Genomic DNA, 24,766 nt, shown 5'->3' with positions numbered 1-24,766 from the left:
GAATAGATCTTTTTCCATATTTCTGTCTTGGCTGTTGGTTTGTCCCATATTTCAGGTCACTGCTGAGTCTGTGAATCTACCAGTCACAGATGGTCGTAGCAGAGTGATCCTTAGGGGGACTTTATAGAGGATGTAGGCAAGAGGAATTCACTGACCCTCTGTACATATGATGTATTTCCCACAACCCTCCCTGTAGACCTGCAGCATCAAACGGCCCATGTGAGACATGAATCAGCGCCAGTGGTTTGTCCAACAGTCCCTATAATAACATGAGGGCTGTTTACTCGCAGGTCTGTTCTCCTAGTGTCTTGAACAGATGAGATTTCTTTTATTGGTACAAATGCATGCTCACACATGCAGCACTGCACATTCTTGTCTCATACAGTAGCATCATTGGGTTTTCAGACCAGCTACAGTGTGAAACCAAACCATCTGTTATTAAATGTTTATGCTAACTAATCGTTGGCAAACTTTAAGAACATTACTAAGAATAATTTGCAGGCAGACAAATCTAAATGAAGATTAGACATAAGACAGGTTTAACTGTACAGCAGTCTGGTGACTCATGACATTAGCGTCAGAGGAGGTAATGTTATGAGATGTAATAAGTTACAATTTTTGAACAACAAAGGCAATAATCTGTTTTTTCTCTAGGGAAACTTGTCTGCTTGATACTGTACTGGCATGGGTTAAAATGATTTAGTAACATCAGTTTCAGGACGTTAAAACAGTAAATGTGTTGTATTTGCTGAAAGAAGTGAATTTGTCATTATGTTTGAGAGGATTCAAGACTATAAAAGGGAAAATATTATTTTTAAAATGGAAAAAGTATAATATAGTAAAAACCCAACCAAAACACACACACATTATTGGTTTGTGACCAGCGCATTGTTCAGCATGTACAGTATATCGGCTCCCGATCGTCAGTTTCTTCCCCTGGTGTCTTGCCCTTGTTGACATTATATGCTCCAACACCTTTTAGCTGACAACAATGCAGTTTAATTGAATCCACAGACGAAGGATGCTTAACAATTTCTCTTTTATGTAAAACGCTTTGCTTCCTCCTTTGACATTGTTCGCTTTGTGGTGCTGCTCAGAACCACAGCTCTTTAGACAGCAGGACAGGTACAGGCGTGTTTGGTCCCATTTCAGCATAGTTTGTTGTGTTCATTTTGTATTTTTGAGTTGGACTGCGAGCACAAATTTAGAACACACTCCCATCTGCCCTTCTTGGTTTTCAGCCATTTCTGTCTTTAATGAGAAAAGTCAAATTCACCCCCAGATTTTTTTATTTCTGTAAATCTAAATGATGAAAGTGCTTTCTGATCCAAAACCGGTAGTTCATCTGTTAATGTCTTAAAGAAACAAGAAAGAAATCTTAGGCATCATTTAAAACATATTTTTCCATGGAACTTTCCTTTTTTTCCTTTTGAACAATACTAGTGTATATGACTAGATGTGTATAACAGCAGTGTAATAATAGTGATCTGGAGGAAATGTCAGTGAATTTGTAAAAAAATTTAAATTCACAGTTATCGAACTGATTTACATCCCAGTAACTGCAGAGAGGTACAGACAAATGAAAAATCAATAATTTAAAATATTAAGTGGATAAATATGATGTAGTTTGTCTAATTACATATATACACATTGGTTCACTCATTATACTGTACATTTACACAAAAACATCTGCTGACAGAGGAAAAAATATATATAAAGTTAAAAAAAATAGAAAGAAAGGAATGCACATGAAAGAATGTGTTTAATGCTTTGTCTGGCTGAAGCAGATCCCTTCAGGTTACTTTGGCTTTGATATTGTAAACCAGAATCTAGAGTCGTGGAGATGAAGGGACTGATCCTCCGTGAGACAACCTCAACACGACCAGCACTGACTGATAAAAGTCACTTGGCTCTAGTGAAACCCTCACTTTGGTCTTTTTAATAATCTCCGACAGTCACGCTGCCGTTGTCCACATTCAGGTCCAATAAACACAGAGACACACACACTATGAGTGACGTGAACACACACGCGTGAGGACTGGTTAAAACGTCCAAAGGTCTAATGACTCACGGCTACACAAAGACAAGGACACACATACACACACGCTCCCCACAAATGCATTTTTTAATCACGCTTCCATTCCTCACTTCTCAACTCAATCACTTGTTCTTGTTCAAGGTCCCAAAGCGAATAAATACTGACACACTGTGTGCTGATGGGTGAGGGCCACATCCATGATGGGACACCGTGATTAGATGATTTTCCTCACACGTTGGTCTCCTCTCCTTCCACACGGTGTGAGCAGCACTGCGCCGTCTCCTCCACACACACATTCTCTGCTTTGGTGCTGGAGCGGCCGGCGGTCCCGCAGGGCGGCACGAAGGACCACGTCAGTGTGTGTCTGGTCTTGGCGGGCCGGCCCGTGCCCGTGCCATTGCTGTAGGAGACTACCAGCAGCCGGTCCTCCTCCGTGAGCCTGGAGCAGGACGGGCCTCGGCCGCGCGGCACCGGGCCTTTGCAGAAGCAGCTGGAGTTGGGCCTGCTGGTGGTGCAGGCGTGGGACTCCAGCTGGACGCCAGTGGCAACGCTGCCGCTCTTGATGTGCGGCGTTTGGCTGTGGGTGTGCCGGTACTCCTCGTCGATGTCCTTACCCAGCTTCCACCGCTTCCACTTCTTTAGCATCTCCGACTGCACCTGAGGGACCACGGGACAGAAGACGAGAGGGCATTTAGCAGCAAGACATCAACGTTTTAGCAGATGCAAAGCTGTTGAGTCAGTCGTCTCGTTGTGTCTCACCTCTTTGTTGACGAAGCAATACAAGATGGCAACCAGCAGACCCTAAAGGAAAGGTTGGAGTTTTAGAAGTTTTTTTTTTTCAAATTGTTTTATTATGTATTATTTTTATATGCTTTTATCAACAATAACTGTTAGTGTACTTTGACTAGCTCATATGTTCTATTCTAGCAGTACGGTGACCAGTATCTTTTATGAGTTCATCCCTGTTTTCTACATTATAGTGAGCACACGAGCAGAGCCTGGTGAGGACATTCACGTTCCTGCTCAGTTTTTGATGCTTTGGATGAACGCAATAAAACAGCAACAGACAAAAGTGTCAACACAGGCAGTGAACAAGAAGATTTTTCAGCCAGTAAAAAATGATAAAAGGTTTTGAAGCTACAGTGAATGAGCTTTTATATCAAAATAATTGAGATTTATTATAAAACAGATAAATTGTAAAGCTGATGTAAAATAGATAAAACGGAATGTGTATTATAAAACAAGAGAAATCCTCACATTTGGCTTTGTTTTGATCTGAGTAAAGTATTTGGAGACTTGGAATTGATCTGGTTTGCTCCATGAAAAAAGACAGGGAGGGGACGCACTAGTGGTAAACCTGGATCTGACCTGGAAGGAGTTGAACAGCAGGTCACAGAAGAGACGGATGAGGCGCAGCAGGGAGCCTTTGGGCACATACTCATCAATGACGAAGGTGAAGAGGATGGCGTGGATTCCCAACAGGGGGATGAGAGTCAGAGTGGACTTTGCTAATCTGGGTCAGAGGACGAGAAAGGAAATATGAAAGAGTCCATTACTAAGGTGATTTTCTTTAGTGGTGATAATAAAAAGGAAGTGGGGACCTGGTTCATGGTGCATTTTTGTCTTTAGGTTTACAAGTTGCTAAATCCCATACTATAAAAACATGCTGGAGAAAAATGTCACTTTATAATAGTCCTCAGCAAAATGAGACAATGTTCTGAAAAAACATGGCATCACAAAACCTGCCAATGGTCTGTGATGCTTTGACTTATCAGCCTTCAGCAGTAAAGAACCTGTCAGTTCCATTAAGAGGACAGATGGTTTGAAAGACGAGCAAAGAAGGTCAAGTATGATGAACTGGAAATAGTGTTACACAATACAATGCCGCTCATCCCTGACTTATAACAGGTTGTAGGGTCAGTGTCCATCCACAGGTACAGTTGCTCAACAGATGTTCACACGTTTTACAGCATACAGCTTTAAGCTTTCTGCTCTGCCATATGCAGAAAACTCCTCTCACCTGAATTTGTAGTCGGTGTATCTCATCTGATGCGCTCTGAGTTTAGACATGAGGATTTTAATAATTCTGATGAATATGAAGAAGTTGATCTGGAACGAGAAACTGGGTGGAGTAAATGAAGGTAACAAAAAACAAACAAACAACTTTTGGCTGGTGGCTCTGCACTGTACATTAGATAGCATAAAGTGGAGCTGCAGTAACATCATCCTGATCTGAATACAAGCAGGTATGTGCGCACACACACACACACACACACACACACACACACACACACACACACACACACACACACACACACACACACACACACACACACACTAAAATTTACGCTGAGAATTTAATTCAATTGAAATTCCAGTGAAGTTGCTGAGTCTGACTCATTTCTAATGACTCTGATTCAACTATACAGTAAGTTTCCTGTTTTTCTTCTAAACAACTATTAATATCAACTATTGGATCAACAGCATCCACGACGTTAATGAATTTAAAATGGATTCAGTTTGCTGCACTTGTTACAGTAACATTGCTGAATGAACATAGACTGAAAATGGATTTTGATTTAACATCAATTTAGTTAAATTAAAAGGAACTCGGAAATTGGTTTTGCTCAGGAGGAGGAATTTATTTGGATTTTGGAGAAAACCAGCACAGTTTAAGTGGTGACAGCTGTGGTTACGTTATAAGCACTGTGGTGAGTTAAACAGTCGCTTCATGGATCCCAAAAATCTGTTCAGGTATAGACTGATGCAAAAAGAAGCTGTGCTATTGTTTATAAAGCTATACGTAATGAATGAAACAGTTTAGGCTGAGCAGAACCTTCAACATACTGACCTTTAAGGACAAATATAATAATTATCACGGTGCAGATTAAGACGCTTTGGTAAACACTAACTATAGTCAAGTTTTATTGGAGTGAATAACCAGCATTGATTTATGTTAAAAACAAACATTTACTTGAGGAATAAGTCTATTAAGGAACTTTGCAAAATCAAAAGAAATAACTGTCTGTGTTTAGTTTATAAATAAATGGTGAGTTAATTTCAGTAAAATGCACAAAGACCCTCAAACCCTTGACAATCATTTAAGCAACATACACAGAGAGAAACGAGTGTATTCACTGAACCCACACTAACATGAGTCATCATCCTACAACAATCCTAAACACACTGTCATTCGCACGCACGCACGCACGCACGCACGCACGCACGCACGCACGCACGCACGCACGCACGCACGCATGCATGCACACACGCACACACGCACACACACACACTCTAGACACATGTTACCAAACTTGGAGCGCTAATAAGTAGAGTGTTGTAATAATGAATGCTCCCTGTCGTCAGAGAGGGCTCTGCACTAAATCAGTGTGTGTGTGTGTGTGCGTGCGCGCGCGTGCGCGTGCGTGCACGTGCGTGCGTGCGTGACAGAGCAGAGGATATGAGCGCAGGAGACAGACAGTCTTACCAGACAAGCGAAGAGGATAGGAGATCGGATGATCCACCAGTATCCCATGTTAATATTCCTTTCCCAGCACCTACACACACACACACACACACACACACACACACACACACACACACACACACACACACACACACACACACACACACACACACACACACCAGCTTTAGAGTTGTCACAGGTCACCATCTCCCCTGTCACCAGTCACAGATTCTGCTTGATATGATGATATAAAATCAATTTTAACTTACTCCTTATTCTCATACAGATATTTCACTGTGATCCACGGCAACACAAACATGAGGGGCGCACCTGAAAATAATACAAAACAAGGTTCACACAACAATACAAAACTCATAAACCTGTTTGATGAATACATTTTGTTACCGTCATTACCCAGAAAACACCTTTACATTTTCATCCAACTTAGCTGTATAATTATATGAATTAATTAATGCTAATAATTATTCATTTTCCTTTTCGATTTTTAAATCAGCGGTGACAACCGAACTGAGGTGGCTGCTGCTGACGTTAGTGTAGCCTGTATGTGGATCACATGAGAAGATTGGGCTGCGACCTCTGTGCAGCAGACCAGAGACGATAAGCCACAGCTTCACGTCCTACCCCAGCCGATGGCCAGGTAGCTGTAGAAGTACTTCCTCTCGCTGAAGACGGTGATGACCAGCAGGCTGTGCAGGTAGATGCCCTCCACCAGCAGCCAGTAGTTGTTAGCCATGACGCTGTACTGCATCATCACCATGGCGGCGCGGCACCAAGACACGGCCTAAGACGGGACACGGGGTCCGACAGGAAGACATCAGCTCAGTCTAAGCGTTCACAGTCTGTCTTTATGCCCTGCTCATCTACTGCAGCAGAAGAAAAGGCCTGAACGCTGAGGGGGGGGTCGGGCTCTGTGGACTGCGTCTCCTCATCTCTAGTCACTTTGACATTTGAAATATCCTCTTTCCTCACAATCAATCGGGCGGTCGAGGCTGCCAGACCGTAACCGCGTCTTAACCGCGCTGCAGATGGAGAAATATGTTCTCCAGTGAGCGCTCCCTCCGCATCTGACTGTCATCCACAACAGCTCCAAATGAGCGCGGGCCACAGCAGAGGAAGAGCACTGACCGGTATGTTGACCCCGGCTGGAGTCTGGAGGTCGCTGCTGCTCCGGGGGTCCAGCGTGAGCGTGAGCAGGGCGTCTTTTACCAGGATGGACACGGCTCTTAGGATGAAGGAGGCGAACAGGTTCATATGGATGTTGTTCCTCATACAGTGAAGCTTCCTGGTGCAGAGTTTGATTATGAGCTGGATTCATAACGCCCACACTGCACAGCCACAAACATGCTGCGAGCACGGCCCTGCTAACAAATCTCTCCTGTTTCCAGCAGTTCCTCCTTCTCCTCGTGTTATTTGCCCCTTACATGTATATGTACAGCATGCCGTCCTTCATAAACAACATCTTACCTGAAGGTGATGAGAATCCCCAGAGCAAGCAGCAGGGCTCCCAGGGAGAGGGAGTAACCCACTGTGTACATGAGCCGTAACTGACTGAGGATGCGCCCATACTGCTGCTGCAGAACACACAGAGAGACGCTGTCACTTCCATGTACCGTCCTTACAAACACACTCTGGCCCTAACTATTGTAATGGTCCTTTTATACTGATTTGAGTTCTGATAACTTCTCCTTCTTAAACCCAACCACTAGTTGACTAAACAACTAACCGTCAACCCTCTTGGTTAAACTACAGTCGTACTAGACACACTCACTACACAAACACTACATGCAGGTGTAACACTCAATACACACACCTCACCAGGGTCGTCCTCACACTCACTGGTATTTCTTTGAGCCCACTGACCATTATCCTTGCAGACTCTGTACACCAGTCCATGCTGAACTGTCCACACAGAGATACAAAATTACATATATTCTATAAATTACAGAAGAAAATATATAAAAAGAGAGAGAGAGAGAGAGAGAGAGAGAGAGAGAGAAAGAAAGAGAGAGGGGAGATAGCAAGTAGAAGAGAGAGAGAAAATTACATCAGTGAGTTCCCTACTACTCAGTTCGGTTTGAGTTCATTGGTAATGCATTTAATAATTATATTTGAAATAATAATTATATTTGAAATAAATATTTAATAGAAAAACCTCTGCCGCATGTCAAAAATACAATATACTGTACTTGTACACTTAATCACTGAACACTTATTATGTTGATGATTGACATAACTGTGTTGCAAATTAAATTCCTATAGGCCGACTGACTGACTCTACGGGTTCCTATAGGCCGACTGAAGAGCTCCACAGGACACGCCCTGCAACAGCAGTCTCAGCTGGACGTGTCATAGCTGACTAATGTTTGGCCTTCAAACCCCATTCATGCCTCATTCCGGTGTGAAACAGCACGTGCCTTTTAACTCAGGCTTCATTCATGCTGTACAGCCTGTCTGTGAAAGCCAGGTGCACTACGAAGCATTTTCCATTCACGCCACAGGATGATTTCACACAAGCGCTTTCTGAAGAGCTCTTTGTCTAATTGTCGCTCTTCCAGGACAGTATCCTTGAACAGTGATCTCTGCGGAATCTGACGTCACGACTCCTTCAAGCTGGTAAACAAAAGGGCTAGAAAAGCTGCCGTTCATGCAGCACGTTAATGTGGAGCTCTATTTGACACGTCTCAAAACCTAATTAGGGAAGATGCTTAAACCAAAAGGCGAAACATTCTGAGCACTGACAGGTGTCAGTGGGTGGGATACGGCGTCTTGTTTGCACACATACAGACCTTTCCGGTGCCACGGCAGGAACCACGGGCAGGAGACATTGACAGTGGTACCTGGGCGTCCATCAGGCCAGCAGGCGTACTGGTCAAAGGTCCTGTAGCACACCAGCCCTGCTGGGGAGACCACATCCCTTCAAGCTGAGCTCCGATTTGTTTGCTCACATGGATCCTATAGATGTGAGCCCACCTGAAGCGGGCGGCGTGGCATTGAAGTAGTCGAGGCACTGGTTCTTGTAGCTGCTCCACTTCTCCTTCACAAGCTCCAAGGAGTTGGTAGAGGAGACCTGCTGGACGACCAGAGCCTTTCCCGTCAGTCTCTCATCCTAAAACCCTCTGATAGATTCTAGACTCTTATCTCATCTCAGTCCGTGTGGCCGTTTGCACCCGTACCTTTGTGCAGCTGCAGAGAATGAGCAAGGCCAAGGGGAGACACACCTGGAACATCCCCCTGATGCTGGGAGGAGAGGGGTTCTTGGGGACCAGGGGGAACCCCACACATAAGGCTGTGTCGACCCTAACTCACCGTGTGGCCTGCACACACATGATACAGAAAAGCCAGTTATAAGTGCGCTGGGGCGTGCTCGAATTGCACCTGGAAGCTGCAGTAGGGCACAACCTGGACTGGTTGCCTACAGTACCACTCTTCAATAAATCTACAACAACACATTCAGATTTTTGAGGCTCGGGCTGTTGCTTCTTCAACCGCGGTGTCGGAGAACAAAACGAAATCTGAAACGTTTCTGCAAAAAACACCTTAACCATGGAAACATTTTTGGCTAAAACGTTTCAAATTCCATTCTGTTCCAGTCTACCTGATGTGCGTTCATCTGTGGGATAGTGAAGCACCTGTTAGAGATCTAAGATGAACATCAGTGCCGTGACAGCTCACAAATGTGAACCCTTCATTTTATAAACACCAAGGGGCAAACATCAGTACCGAGCTCCTTCAGCTCCAAACAAACCTACATTTGTGGTGTTACAGTTTTAACCCTTCAGTTTAACAAAAAAATGTAGCATTAACAGGTGGAGGCTGAGGAACAGAACAAGCTCCTGTAGGTAGATTTGCACAATCTACATGATAAACAACCTGAGAGATTAAATAGAACCTGAGTTTATGACAGAATACACTGTAGATTTACTATATGTGTTAATCACTTTACTACTGTAGACACAGCCAAGCACTGAGTAATATCTTCTGGTGTCATCAAAACAAATAATCCAACATCCAAAATGAGACATGATTTTCCAAAATATACTTCACCCAAGTCTGCGAAAAAAGCCCCCAGTGCAGAGCAGAGCTCTTCTAAATGCTAAATGCTCTAAAGCTGTATGACAATCTGCGCAGTAGGAGCTAATGGGCTACTGTACTGAACATGAAGCCACAGCTATGAAGCTGTCATGGGAGCTTTATATTAATTCAATTGTATAAAACGTACAGTGGGAAAGAAAGAAGTCGTGTCACCTTTGGCACAACGTGCACTTACGCATTGAATAGGATCTTTGTAACTTTCCTGAGCAGCCGGCGCATGACACCAAGTGTGATGTGAGCGAGATGAGTGAGGAAAAGGCAAAACGATCTCACACAAACTCTTACAACCACAAACTCTGGAACCTTCAGCCCATTGAAGTCAGTGTTGATTCTCTACCGGTCCAGGAGACGTTTGGGTGCGAATGACGACCATTCAGTAATGTAAACTGACCATTTACCACATTATTATATCCACGATTATGACAGTGCTGTGTTTAAGGAGGCATTCGCTTTTGGCTGTGTTATATGTCTGTCGGCAGCTTCATTACCGTAAGATGATGAATACAGTAGGAGGACATCTGCTTTGCTGTCTCTGATGGAGCGAAAGCCGCCACTCGGGCTGATTAGCCCTTAGTTTGACCTAAGTCGCGTCTGAATTCACGGACAGGACATTTTAAAGAGCCGTTGTTGGTGAATTGGTTGCAGGTCGGTTTGACTCATAGCATAATGGATTGTCATGTCATTATCACACAACCACTGAGGTCACCAATTAAATCGTCTGAACGCTTTGCAGTCGCTGCTTTGGGTAAGATTATCCCTGTGGTTAAATGTAATATTTGATTCAAGCAAACATTGGTATTTTCCAGAGCTCGACAGTAGAACGTGGTTGAGTTCATGGACATTTTTAAAAACGGGAGCCAAAACTTGTCTCAGCTTCTCAGAAGAGAAATGAATTCTTAGCAGAACAAGGACCTAACATGAACAATCACTTAGAAAATCCTGACGTTAAACTTCTGCTGTTCATGTTGGACCTGTTTTTTATCTGAATTCCGTGTGTTTGTGTGAATACAGGGCTGGATCTGTGAGTGCGTGTTCGTTATCAGGGGCAGAACAAAGTGAGACACGCAAAACAGAAAATAGCTGCATGAGCATCGTTACAGTACTAATCTGTATGAGCACAATGACGCACAGCTTCTCCCTTGGAATATTCCTGAATAATGTGCAGCTCATACGAAGCCAAATGCAAATCACACACATTTCTATGTGTGACTCTGCTGCAATATGTTAGTATCTGCTGTGGGGTGTTGGTTTTGGTCGCTGCATTTAAGCCAGCCTTTCCATTATTTGCTCCGCTCTCTCCCATTGTGCGCCGGTGAAAAGCATCCAGTCAGTCAGACACTGTTCTTGGCTCTTTCAGCTCACAACACAACTTGTTGACAGATGAGCCGTGTCATCTGTGGATAAATGACAACCACAGAAAGAAAGAACATTTAAAACGCTTTACCTAATTAGATTTCCCCTGTGATTTATGTCGCTCACATTGGAATAACATTCAGAGTCAGGATCCGGAATCAGCACCGCATCATTTTGTTTTCTCAAGACCTTCACCCACTCGGATGAGACACGGAGCAGAGAAAGAACTGTGAGAGCTTCAGGCAAAACCACTAAGTGCAAACTTTAATCAAAGTATGTTAGTAAAGCAGAAATCTCCTCTTCACTGTGTTAACGCAGGATCCAACCTTTTGGGCACGCTCTGAAATATTCCCCTACTTCCTCTGTTCTAACTAGCATCTCACTAGAGACTGTGCCCACCGCCAACAGAACCGACCCTGGACCTCTACTCTATGTTAAACAAGAGTCAAGAAGATAAGACTTTGGGAGTTTATTTTCTGTATTCTTGTGGCCTGGTGAGTGTAGAGTGGTAGAATGTTTGTTAGGGGAGCGGAAGGTCACAGGTTCAAACCCCCACCAGAACTGTGTGCTCCTGATAAATGCAGAAGACCAATTTTGTTGTGATAATGACAAATAGAGGTTTTATTCATGCACTGTATGCAGATATGACAAGTGTGGGACTCTGGAGCCCATGGACCGGAGTGCCGTGGTTACAGGACATTGCTGTGGCATCACCACTTCTGTATCACTTTTTCAAGCTGTCTGCAGACTTTGACAATGTCACACTGACATCCTCCAGAGGGTTTCAGCTTGCCTTTGTTCCATTACCTGACTCTACGCTGCCATTAGGGGAAGCCAGTGGCGGCTTCATACTGTACCAGGCCTCATTCTGCCACATCAGCGTTACTTCACACACACAGTTCTTGCACCAAACTGGATTGGGCACATGCAAAAACTGAAACAATTTTATTCTCATTTCCCTAATGATCAAAAGGCGGTGTACAGTACTGTGTGCGCAGGGAAATAGCCTCCATGCCCCTGAAATTTACAAAAAAAAGTTCAAGGGAACCAAATTGACTCTATCTACAATACATGTCCAGTACTGTCAAGGCAACGGCCCAGCATCAGGACCAGGTGTATTGTATTACTATGCCCTTACATGTTAACTATAAAACTCTAAATACGTCAGATGCAGTAAGTTGCATTGTTATTTTGTATTAGTCTTTGACATATGTGTAAATCAGCTTGTCTTTCATTCACAAATTTCACATCTCCCTCCTTGTGAAAAGGGAGCACGACTCTGTCTTTCGCTGTGCGTCTCAGTCTAACCTTGTGCCTGCCTCTCGTCGCCTCCCACACATTTCCATTCAAGTGCACATTACAAATGTCCTCGAGAGAAACGCAGGGGCAGAAGGAAGTGCAGTGTGTTCCACAGGAAGCCATCAGACCCTCACACGTTTGTGTGAGGGTCTCGCAGTGTTAATGAATAATTGTATTGTCCAGCGCAAACACCTCTGAATTATATTTGTAGAATCAATGAGCCGATGAGGAGCAGACAATGAGGCAGCGTATGGAGGCTGTAGGTGCAGTGGCTGTAATGGCGCTAAACGCACCTGTAATTATGTTGTTCTGCGCCACATCGGGACTGACAGCAGATGTTATAAATATTATTTGTATGCTCTTTAATATCACCTCTCGACACTGGACAGGATTCTTTACTGCCCATATGTTCAGGTGTCAACGCAGTGAGGTGAACATTTGTTACTGATATTTGTTTAGCGCCCAGAGGCCCAGCGTTTCATTATTTCTCATTGTTTGAATAATGTGAAGTGACATTTTAAGACATCTATTATATACATACAGGAAAGGTGAGCAATCGTCTCACTGTGTCAGTGGCTGATTAAAGACTCAGCGTCACTTCAACAACTTAACAATCGTATTTTGTCAGGCTTTAAGCATAAATGTTAACATCCAAATCAATGCTAAATGTGAGACTTACAGTACTTACCAGTAGAACTGGTTTTATCCTATACTTACTGTATATGCTCCCATTTTTAACCACTGATTTAAGCAGAGACTTATTAGGAGCCTTTGCTCTGTTAAAACTGGTACAAAAACACACATTATTTGATCCCAACAACAGCTGCAGTTAGATTAGGTAATTAGGTGAGCTAATTAGTAACACAGTAATAATAATCACAGCGCTTCATCAGTAGCTTTTCACTGTATCTCGTCCAGCAGCAGTGTTTATAAAAGCATGTTTCATGGAATGCAAGTCCCACACTCCTTTAATTTTCCACTACTTAAGCATAATTCTTGAATGTCATAACTGCTGATAATGAACATTTAACGAGTGGTAATGAATTAGCTGCCCAAAATACAAAATCAGAAGGAGTCAGTATCCAGCAGAGGTTCTTATTTTTGACAGAGACAGGAGTTGAGACCAATGCACTTGTTGCGTGAGTCTGTGTTGTCGTGACCTGAAGCAGGTGATGGGAGGTGACCTTCAATCCGCTCCTTCAGCAGATGTTACGCTTCACAAACCACCGTCTTATCACTTGTGTCCTTCTTGTCCTTCTGCCACTATGCTACTTAAACTCTCAAATACTCAGGGACAAACCAGCTTTTAGAAGTGGGAACATATACTGTAGTGCACCACAGGGCCCCATTCCCTCTCTTATTACTGCATTTCTCTTGCATCTCCAGGGAGAAATGTCTGATGTCCATCGTGTTTCCTGCCTGATTTTGGCTCTTATGGGAGCTCAATACAGTGGGAAACACCAACCCTTGCCTTGTTCCTCCTCCTCGGACCCTTCCTCATACACAGAGAGGCGTGTGAATGGGCTTTAATCTGCTCTACATGCTTTGTCCCTCCTGTTCTTTTACCATAATTTATTCTTCTTACTGTTCAAACACTATAGCGCACAAATACACCTGTACACTATTTAATACAGTAGTCTCCATCATCACATCCAGCCTCCTGTTGGCTACATTGTCTCAGAATGCTCAGGTCCAAAGGTGAAGAAAACTGAATCCAGCAGCGACCACATGTCATAAGGTTTGAGTGAGTGAAAAAGAGGGAAGAGTGTCTGGAACGAGGAGCAGATGAGTGAGAAGCTTTGGCCAGTACATACCATTCTGAGTGTCCTGTGGAGTGTCCTGTGTGAAAGCCAAGAGCCAGACTCCAACTCCTCAGCCATGCGTCCTCTGAGCTCTGTGAAATCCTTTACACTCACTGTGCCATATGTAGACTCCCTGCTGACTATACAGTATGTTACAGTCCAGGCCCGCATTGCTCACATCCAAACTGTCTGTCCCATGGAAACAGACACACACACACACACACACACACACACACACACACACACACACACACACACACACACACACACACAAACATGCACGTATGCGCGTGCACACACACACACACACACACACACACACACACACACACACACACAAACATGCACGTATGCGCGTGCACACACACACACACACACACACACACACACACACACACACACACACACACACACACACACACACACACACACTGTTGTTTGAACTTGCGCTTTTATTTAGTTGATGTTTAATATTCTTATTCTATACATTAATAGTTGTGTTTCTTAAGTGGTCAGAAACTTTTATTTATTCTCTATAAACATTAACCCCAAACCATAAAATTAACTTTGCCTCCTTAGATCATGTCTTTTTAAAAATAAACTGGCACATACTGTAACAGAAAATAGGCCAAATAAAAAGGACATGGTTTTGATAAAACAGGGTCATTATCTTTGCTGGAAGCTGGAAATATAATGTTTGGTTCAATAATGAACAGTGCTTCAGTTCCAAGCTCCACACCAATCCCTACCTTAGCAACCACAGTGTTGTTACCGAGCAGATTCGGCAGCAAAAATAAATGAAGACCTGACTTTTGTTTTAAAGCAGTCTATGGTCACTGAGAATTAACACTCAGTAATAGCCTTGAAATAAAGCTGCATTGTTTGACCTAATTTGTTTCTGTCACCATCAGTTACCATGACAGCAGTGAATCACATCCCCTCGCATAACCAGGCGTTACTTCAGGGAATTAAAAACCTTCAGTGAACGTGGTAATATTCAAAAACCAACAAAGAGCTTTTTTAACGCCATGTTCTGCTTTATCTGGTTTTACCTAACATTAACTAAAGTTACTTTGCCTGCAAATGTTTGGTTTCCACCTTGATAAAATGTTTGAGACCTATCTTTATTAATTTTCTTCATGTTAAGAAGATACTGGAGCAATGTAATAACTGCAAAACTTAAAAGTAGAAAATCCACTTGTCAGTCACGTTAGTTTGTAGCCTATAACTTCATCTTAAGCCATTTGAAGGCGGGTGAAGTGAACAACACGTTCCTGCCGACTGTGAAAACATTTATTGCTGAGGAAAACATAATAATATCTAAACCAGCCAACACCACCACCAAACCACTTTGTAAACACTGTGGTTTGTGGAGCAGTGGTGAGCTGCACATTTAAATCAGATGATAGTGCGCTGGCTTGGTGGACGAGTGGAGCTGCAGGAGTCACCAGAGGACTGAATACTGGTCCAGATGTTAGTTAGCAGGTTGAAGGTAGCTGTTTGCTAACTGTCAGTCAAACCTGGTTGATCTCTACCCACACAACAACTAATAGTTCCAACTACCGATTACTGTACGTAACATTAACAACTAACATTTCCATATCCACCACACAAAACCTTCCTTTGAATAGAAAATGCTGGTCTCAGTTCAGCTTGTGTTGAATTAATCCACTCCAACACATTGAGGGTATCACTGTGATTAATTCTAAACCCATTAAACAAGGAAGGAGGAAAACGAACTCATCTCTTTCGTTGCTCATTTCTGCCCGATGGCTTCTCTACTAAATAGTGCATATTGAGAATGAGCCAAATAAACAGAATCTTTTGTTTTGTCAGTCAGAATCAATTTTTTCAGATTTACTGAGGAAAGTTAATTAGATGATTCTGTTAAAGCTAAATAGAGTCATAAATGCCAGAGGCATCTAAAAACAAAACACTTAATCTCTGTGCCAACATTTGAATGCAAAAGCTTTTACCTTTAAAAGTCCTTCAAATTTGAATTTTATTTGGTACAGATAATCATGTTCAATAAGACACGCTCAAAGGAACTGAACGGGGTCATGACCTTCAGTACCTACAGTATAACTGTTGTACACACAGGAAATGGCATGTGCACATGTGAAAACATGGGCGTGAGTATCTGCAGTCAGTCGAGTGAGACGCCGGGTGCCACAGTAGTGAACACACTGTGTGTTACAGCTATGCAGACTCTACTGTACGATAGACTGAACATGAAAACTCTGGAACCACTGGTTGAAGGTGAAGGAGGTGTGTGACAGTGAGGAGGGAAGAATCAAAAAGAACAGGGCATCTCACGCTGATGCAGTGGCTGGTATCTGTCACACACCAGTCACTCTACACTGGCTGTAGCTATTTTGTGACCATCGTTGGGTGGATTCAGTGATTCCACAGCGTCTCTAGCGTCCATCAGACTGGAAGGGAGGCATGTGTGAACCGACAGCTTCTCCACGGTGTGAATAAAGTCTTGTTCTGCAGCCGCTGCCTTCTTTATCTATTCTATTATCTTTTTCTTCATATCTGTCATGTGGGCGACGGCTTGTTTACCCACTCCACCATAAAAGCTGGCTAACGGAGTGTCACCTTGTTGACCAACACCCCTCATGTCCAAACATCTTCCTCCTCTTAATGACTGCGGCCAGTGATTCAGACACGTCTGTGCCGCACTTCACATTCATTTTGCGTGTATTTAGACAGCGCTCAGCTGATTGTGTATAAACGCACCAAACCATTATTACAGTCTATGCAACCTGAGCTGCTTTGTTCGGCTCCCGCTCTAATCTGCCTCCACAGCTCACTGTCTCCTGTATGAGCTGCGTCTCGCTGTCCATTATTCCCACAGCCAAGCTCTGCAGAGACAAACCAGCCGCTACGCACTGAGGTTTACGCTCAGCGGGACCACTTGTGGATCAAAGAAAAAGGCTTCTCCTTCTTCCTACAGAGGAAACCAATCCAGAGTCTCAGCCCTAACAGTGACAACGGTGTGTGTGTGTGTGTGTGTGTGTGAGAGAGAGAGCGATTGAGATGTAAGTGTTGCTGATAGTGAGTCCGATGCGACAGACACTCTGTTGCTGCTTGAATGAAGCTCCTTCAGGAACCTATTACATTGTTGTGACTGAAGTCGGTGATAACTCAGTGTCAGAGCAGCTTCATTAGCAGCTTAACATGACACCTTGCCCGCCTAGTGACGGTTCTGTCATGAGATTAAAAAGTAAGAAAACATGAGGGAAAACCAACTATGGCAGTGAAGCGAAGGGACACACATTCACAGCACAAACACGCAAACAGGCCTGAAGAAGAGGCGAGCGGCTGATGCACCGTCAGACGCAGCTCCTCCACTTTCTCCTAAGACCTGGTTTATGCCCAGAGATGAACCTCTGCATCTTATTGGTCGTCGCTCTTATTTCACCATTTTCATGATGTGGGAAGTAACAAGGATGTTGGCTTTGCTTTAACCTTTCATTCATCTCATCCACCCTGACCAAGAGCAGGTCAGCAGACATGGAGTCTTTGTAGCACTGTAGAAAACACTGAACACTCGCAAACGTAAATGTAATTATCATTCCCTAAAAAACGCATCTCCTGTGACTCAGTCTCCAGCAAGAGTTCGCAGAGTTCCTGTTCACAGCAAACATCACCTCAGGAACCTTAAACAGTAATTTCACTCATGCAACCAGCATCCCTTCAACTTCTAGTCACTAAACAAAAAAATGAAAAAACAATACAGTTTTTGCCTATTGCTTACATACATTTTGCAAAATGTGGCCCATTATGTCAAAACTCTACACACAAACCAATCAGACATCAGCACTTGGAGATGAACAACTCACATCTCTACCAAAATGAAACAATGACCTCAAAACCTTACACACCTTTCTAAAAATCAAATTGTTGCAACAAAACCTTACACACAAGCTCCATTTGAATCACCCTTTCATATCAGCAGCAACACACTGATGAACGTTATATAAAGCACTCCAGTCTTTGTGTTTCCATTTTTAATTCTAATTTGCTCAGACTTCTTCTGTAAAACTAAAGAAATTCTGAAGTAATTAAACAAGAGTTTTCACACACAAAACAAACATTCTTACATCCATTCATACATCTCTCTCTCCTCCTCTCACCGCCTCCATGTTCCATAGTTCTCCACACGTCTGACCTGGGGCCTGTTTGTAGCGCTGAGGCTCAGACTGTTTGGTGGTGTGTTTGTTGTGCAGGTGTTTTCAGGTGTGTGTGTGTGTGTGTGTGTGTGTGTGTGACTACACTTACCAGATGAGCACTGCTTTTTGAACACTGTTTTTTCCAATCATAACAGCGGATTTTGGTTTTGAACCAATTAACAAATAAAATTGATATATTAAAAATACAAATATTTTTATGACACCTCCCAGATTTAGAAGCTATACTGGCTGATGGTGGATGAGCTGTTTGTTCACATTGGTCAGTTCTTGGCCCCCTTTTCTGGGGACACTCATTCCACTGTGTATAAACCACTAACCCATAAGTGTTAGGAGGTTGTTGCAGAGAGACTTTGTCCCTCCAGAGTTTTAATCGGCCTGTTTGTCTGTTAGATTAGGCTCCACGGTGTATTGATCTGGGTTGGACAGGTACCACACGCACTGATGACAATGGCTATAGAAGCTATAGAGGCTGAAATGGGTCCGATTGTTCACTAGGATGCGGCTGCGTGGGTAGAAAGAACAGGACGGATCAGTGTTTGTCACTGGACGGTGCGCTGTGATCATCCACATGCATTTAGTACTGTGGGTACCCAGCAGTACTACAGCTTCCTCTCTACACCCCATCCCAAATAAAGTACACACAAATATAACCCCCTTCCTCCAGCAGCGTCATTGCTTCCCTTTTCCAATTCCCTGTTCTTTTTTGGACACAGCAAAGCATCAGTAAACAAGCTCTAGGATAACATAAATTACACCTGATGCTCGGCTCCAAAATGAAAACACGGCTTAGCAGCATCAGATGCACGGTTGTGGTATTTTATTCAGTCTTTTGTGTTGTTACTCCCTCCTCAGGTATACAGTACTGTCCTTATTATTGCATCTTGCCTACATACATTACAGCTAAACAACTAATGTTTCATCTAAATGCACTATTAAATGCAACTTTCAATGACAGTTGCCAAGTTCTTCCACCCCTTCATGACAAGCATCTTATACATCTGACAATACATCTTATGCCGTTCAACCTCCGGCCTCACGTTTTCAGCCCCAGGTGACACTTCATCAAAGTGTCGATCATCACTTCTTCCTTCCACACGCTGCGGGTTCTCGCCGTCAGAGGAAGCGAGGACGGCCCATTCATACATTTCCCCTGTTGTTCTGCAGCTCTCGTGACAGGCTCCACGAAACAGCCATCGCAGGCTAAACATTGTGTCTCTCAGTACGACAACAACCGATCGGGTTCATGGGACTCCCAACAGAACACATTTGAGCATAATGACTAGTCGACCTGAAGTGGTTTTCAGCATTTTCTACCATTTCCATCTGACACACAAGCAACCTGACTCAGTGCAGTACATGCTACGTCTTAATATACGTCTCATAAATATTAAATCCACCCACACGCTTTCACTCTAATATACAGAATGTTCGCGGCACTGCGATGTAAAGACTTGTCTCACTGCAGATTCCTACAGCGTGGGGTTTATATGTTATGATGATTTATAGCTTCATAAACCTCATTAACGAAGCGCTGCCTGTGTTTTTTGCCCAATGTTCCCACATTTTGCATAGAGTACAAAGGTGTAGATCACATATCTGCTCGGTCTGATCCAACCTACTGTAAATCACCACAGGCCCTCGGGTGGATTACCAGCAAACTCAACTTACAGCGGCTGGATCTGTAGAAGAGGATGACACATCAGCTGGATGCTTCAGAGATCAGATCATGAAACCACAATGTGTCATTGTTATGTAACTGAAGGCCCAACTGCCCAGATGCTCCTGCTTTTTCTCCTGCTAGAACTACGTACAGTATGTGGCGCCTGGAAAGTCTGTCCCTGCAGCTCTGTGGGGCTAATAATAAAGCCATTTCACATAAGAGCAGATAAAAGTCTGCTTCAACCTGCCCAATCAATCTGCCGCTGTGTTTGGATCTGTCACCACCACAGGCCGGTTTCTGTACTTTGTCTATTACTGTTCTGATGACATCCACAGCAGAGATGCTGATTTGCAACTAAATACTTCTTAAAAGGTTTCAAAACATTTCCCCTGTTGCCTGAGTGTGATAGTTCTTATGACAGTTATTATTAATGAAGTATTCCCTGTCAGCACGGATAGTAAGCCTTGAAGAGAGGGTGAACCTCACCTGTCCCAGAGAGACCTTGGATAATTCCATCGCAACAACAGGAGTCATGTTCCCTGCATGACTAAAACATTAGTTAGAAGCTGATGAAAGACGTGGATGGAGAAGTGATAACCTGGAGGCAAATCCTTACATGTGAGCATTCTTTACTTACAATAAAAACAGGAATAACAATAAGTTCATTATCTTCACTCCTTCAGTTTTTGTGTAGTAAAGCATTTGTGCAGCCTCCTCTGCTAGCAAACGCAGCGTCAAAGCTTCATTTACTGTTCATTTACAGCGTGTTCGGTATTTAATCAGCGGCGGAGCCAGTTTGTCTGTGTGGGGAAACAGCTGTGACAGCAGATCACTGTTGATAGAGTCAAATTCTCTGGCTTTACTCTTTTTGTCTCTGTAAATGTCAGACACCATATCAAAATGTCAACACAGATGAATCTCCACATTCTTCACATGGAGCCTCAGCAGGAAAAGTCGCTGGGACTCTACCTGTCTCCCTCACACATGAGCAGTTAAATGGTCCAACTCTACCTAAACACAGGAGAGCACACCTGTTGGTCCTAATTATTAGATGTTCTAGAATGGTGATGAATATAAAACTGACCAATTCTAATTCTAGACGGAAGAGGTTCAATTTCACACTTCAAGGACGACACTGAGCAGATCTAGGTAGATGAGCTAGTCTGGAAAAGTGGGAAATGCTGAGGCAGTGACAGAGCAAATGGGAAATAATGTAGCAGAGAAGGTTAATGGAGGGTGTGAAGAGAAAATGAAGTAAAGGGAAAGTGCTGGAAATCCAGGGAGCAGATAGACCTTTATACGTGAGTTTAGACAGTCCTCTGAAGAGGCTACTGGTGCTTTAAGTAAACAGTGTGAGATACGCAGTTCCTGTGAATGCTGTGTCTGGAAGCGAGTGCAGCATCCATCACAAACATCTTCCAGCCTGCGCTGCTGTCACTGTCCCAATGTGAACTGGCTCCTCGGTAAACCGCGCTCATCGTGTAAACCTGCAGTTTTCAATCTCCCGACAAACATATTCTTTATTTTTCTGGGCAAGGTTTGCTTCCTGTAATCTGCTGATGATTGCAAATTCTAGTACCTAGAGGAGTTTTGTGTAAATAAAGTGTTTCTCATCAAAGCATTTTTACTGTAGCCTTCAGCGCATTTTTTCAATCAGAAGCGCAAACTGTGTATATTTTTGTTTTTGTCATACTTATACTACAAATACTACATATGCATGTTAGATGTCATGTTTGTTCATTGCCATTACTGTCACCAACAACTGCAAACCCCGTGTTTAGCTGAAATTTAGGTCGATCAGTTTAATTTTTACCTAATCATTTATTTTGGACAAGCTGCTGGTGCGTAATTAAGAAATATTGTTCATTTACCATATAAGTAGAACATCTAAAGACATAAAAATAGTGATGGTCATATGAATGTAAATGAAGCCGTGCTGGTCCTGAGTCCTGGTCCTAATCTTAGATTAGATTTGCATGGTTAATAACACTTTGTCGCATCTTCAGGTAACCTGGTTACTCACTGGAATCATACAATGTGAATGAGCATGGAACAGGTTTACTCAGGATCCAGTTTGTGCAGTGCAGTAAATCCAGACTCTAAAGATCCATCCAACAGTAGCAGCGATGAACTCTCCTTTGTGTTGCACTCACCTCTCTGCAACCAAAATCCAAATCTCACACTAGAGAGACAATTAGAACTGTGGTTAAGCAAGTACCTGCCAGAAAAATAAACATAGACAGATGAAAAAAAACACGTTTTAGTTTTAGATCATAATCCGTCCTGGAAATGTGCACATTACAGCCTCACAGTGGCAGGTAAAGAGCACAAATACTAAAGTTTGAATAATAAAATAAATCAAGGCAGCATATTTTGAGGACAATGAGACCTGGCATGTTAAATGAAGCATGCAGCGCATGAGCTCCTACCACTAATACACCAATATTAATACACATCTCCATCTGCTTCAGTTGTGCTTCCTTTTAATGCCCACGGCCAAATGTCATCATAGTGAACTGAGACAATGAACCTCATCAGTCTGCGTCTGCATCTGTATCCGTGTCCTGTTCAATTTGACGGCATTCGTAGGATAACGAACATGATCAGCGCTTGACGTAATGCGTCTGTATTTTCACTGTGAGTGAAGCGTCTCCTGCGCCGAAGTCTCATCCTGTCGTACCGGTTACAGGTACACACACACACACACACACACACACACACACACACACACACACACACACACACACACACACACACACACACACACACACACACACACGGCCAATCCAGAAACACAGTGGGTTATTACGCTTTAGTTCGAATAGTTGGACACAGTAGATGGGATGAAGACACACGCTGCGAGCAACATGCAAACATGCTGCAACCACCGTAATGTTGCATGTGTTGACCTTCTGGCTTATCACACGATGCATGGACACCCTTGTCCCGTAGCGTCTTACTCAAAAGCTCTGCCGTCTGTGGGTCCTGGACTGAACGCTGGACTGATGAGTGTTGACTCTGGTTGTTACTGCAGCTCCCCGTGACCTCTCAGCTATTACACACCTGCTCCTGCTGTGATAACTACCAGTGGAACATCACCGGGCAGCCAAGAGTGGTGTCCAAACACCACCACAATAAAAGCACTGAGAGAAAAGCGATCTGTGAAGCCCTCACACATTTACATAAGATTGACATTTAATTCCTAAATTGGTCAACTGGGTTTTACTTCTCAGGTCTAACACTGATCAAATCTGCCCACGGTTTATGCTTATAAACCTTTAAGTTCCTTGATTCTGGATGCAGCATCAACAGCGTAACCATGAGGCCCAGTGAAACGGGGTCTCATTTATATTAAGACAAAATGTCAAAGGTGCCTTGTTTGAACATGAGCCCCACAGACTCCATCCAACTCTCACTGAATGAGACCTGTCCTGTCAATCCACCACTTTGTCAGTTTATTGACTGAGGACGGTGTCAGCTGTGAGGCCTCGGGCGTTTCTGTGATTGTGTCAAAAGGAAGAAGTTAATGGGAAAACACACAAGCTTCCTTCATGTTTGAAGACTGATGGCTGTGAATCGATACCTGTCCTTTGTGAACGTTCCCTGTTTGAGCGCTGGCCCTCCCTGAACGGGCAGGTTAAATCTATGGCTGTGATACTATAACAAAACCACTGAGCCCCGGGGCAGCAAAACCGATGGAGAGAGGGAGAAACCACAGCAAAAGACGAAAGGACGCGGACAAGAGGGAGGTCTCAGTCCACAAACCGATGGGCACAAATGCCAGGAAAACATGGTGCTTATTTAGAAGCAAAACCAAAGTTGTATGTCAGTAGCCAGCAGCGACAGCAGCCCACAATCCAAAGGACAAAGCTGTTACTGAGGCAGCGATAACACAAAAAAGAAGTGGTTACATTGCACGCACTGAATGTCAGAAATCTATAAAATGTCATTTCCCACATACTCCAAAACCCAAACATTGACAAACATGGAGTCACAATGAGAGGCAGAGATTGACGGAATGATAGGAGGCACAGAGATGTTTATCGTTATTTGGTGGCCTCTCATCCAGCATCCAAACAGGCTGAAACTCGCCATCCACGGGTTCACACCGAACCCGCGGCATCAACCACAGCTCGACTACAGGCGCGCATCAGTCCGCACCTCACGAGCTCCCGCTGCTCCCGAGGGAAGAAGCGCTGCAGGAAAGCCTCCAGCTGCGGCACCGCAGCGGACACTTCACACTCACACACACGGTAACACAGGTGTGCGCAAACGCAACCCGCCCGTGCGCATGAAAGATTTGGACTGACGCAAGAAAATGCGCAGAGATGCTCCGCCGTGGAATTCAATCGATTCAATTTAACACGCAGTTGTAAACAAAGTTATGAGTAATGGTGATTCTTAAATATACCTGTAATTGAAAAAAAAATTTCCGGATGTGAAGTGAGACGTCTTCCAGAACCTCAGACACAAATTTCAAATTGCCAGATGTGGTTAAGATGAAAAGAGGCGGACACACTAAATGACCGCTCACCTATGCGTCCAGACCTCCTCGCGCGCCCCTGGCACCCACGCGCCCGTCGCTCATCCCGTCCCGGCCCATCATCACAGGCGCAGTCCAAGAAGTGGAACCAAGTGGACGAGCGACTTCTCCAGCTGCTGTTAGTCCTGCTTGTTACAGGTCGGACGCACGTCGGTTTCTTGGTTTGTTTCTCTCTGAGTGTCTTTAAGTCACTTTTGTAGACACAGTCCAGCTCCTGTTGCAGAGTGGACTCAAGCGCGCGACTCTAAAAGAGGCGGACTCCGCTACTGGACATGACTCGCTGCTGGAGAGTC

At 43.7% G+C, this 24,766-nt stretch overlaps 1 protein-coding gene across 5 annotated transcripts; it reads right to left on the bottom strand.

Moving 5' to 3' along the window:
• Positions 1-1,503: 1,503 nt before the first annotated feature.
• On the bottom strand, positions 1,504-24,766 carry gcgrb (glucagon receptor b). Of its 5 annotated transcripts, none has more exons than XM_055510575.1 (14): positions 24,465-24,766; positions 8,699-8,839; positions 8,496-8,595; positions 8,312-8,422; positions 7,336-7,424; positions 6,990-7,096; positions 6,651-6,747; positions 6,147-6,306; positions 5,774-5,834; positions 5,526-5,595; positions 4,059-4,147; positions 3,407-3,551; positions 2,798-2,839; positions 1,504-2,695 (listed from the first exon to the last, which is right to left on the bottom strand). In XM_055510575.1, the coding sequence occupies exons 2-14, from the start codon at positions 8,750-8,752 to the stop codon at positions 2,267-2,269; spliced, it is 1,554 nt and encodes a 517-aa protein (XP_055366550.1). In that variant the 5' UTR covers positions 8,753-8,839; positions 24,465-24,766; the 3' UTR covers positions 1,504-2,266. The 5 variants fall into 5 exon arrangements, with proteins under 5 accessions (XP_055366550.1, XP_029013912.1, XP_029013923.1 ...); XM_029158079.3 differs by having other exon boundaries at positions 6,651-6,807; positions 24,465-24,765; XM_029158090.3 differs by having other exon boundaries at positions 6,651-6,807; positions 8,312-8,419; positions 24,465-24,765.

Source organism: Betta splendens, chromosome 1 (assembly GCF_900634795.4).
Source record: "Betta splendens chromosome 1, fBetSpl5.4, whole genome shotgun sequence".
Lineage (NCBI taxonomy): Eukaryota > Metazoa > Chordata > Actinopteri > Anabantiformes > Osphronemidae > Betta > Betta splendens.
This window is presented reverse-complemented; position numbering and strand designations above follow the sequence as displayed.

Coding starts and splice junctions, on each gene's coding strand:
- gcgrb (XM_029158079.3), bottom strand. CDS start 8,752: ATGTTCCAGGTGTGTCTCCCCTTGGCCTTGCTCATTCTCTGCAGCTGC. Junction 8,596..8,698: donor TTCTCTGCAGCTGCACAAAG/GTACGGGTGCAA, acceptor CTGGTCGTCCAG/CAGGTCTCCTCTACCAACTC. Junction 4,148..5,525: donor CTATCCTCTTCGCTTGTCTG/GTAAGACTGTCT, acceptor TTCTCGTTCCAG/ATCAACTTCTTCATATTCAT.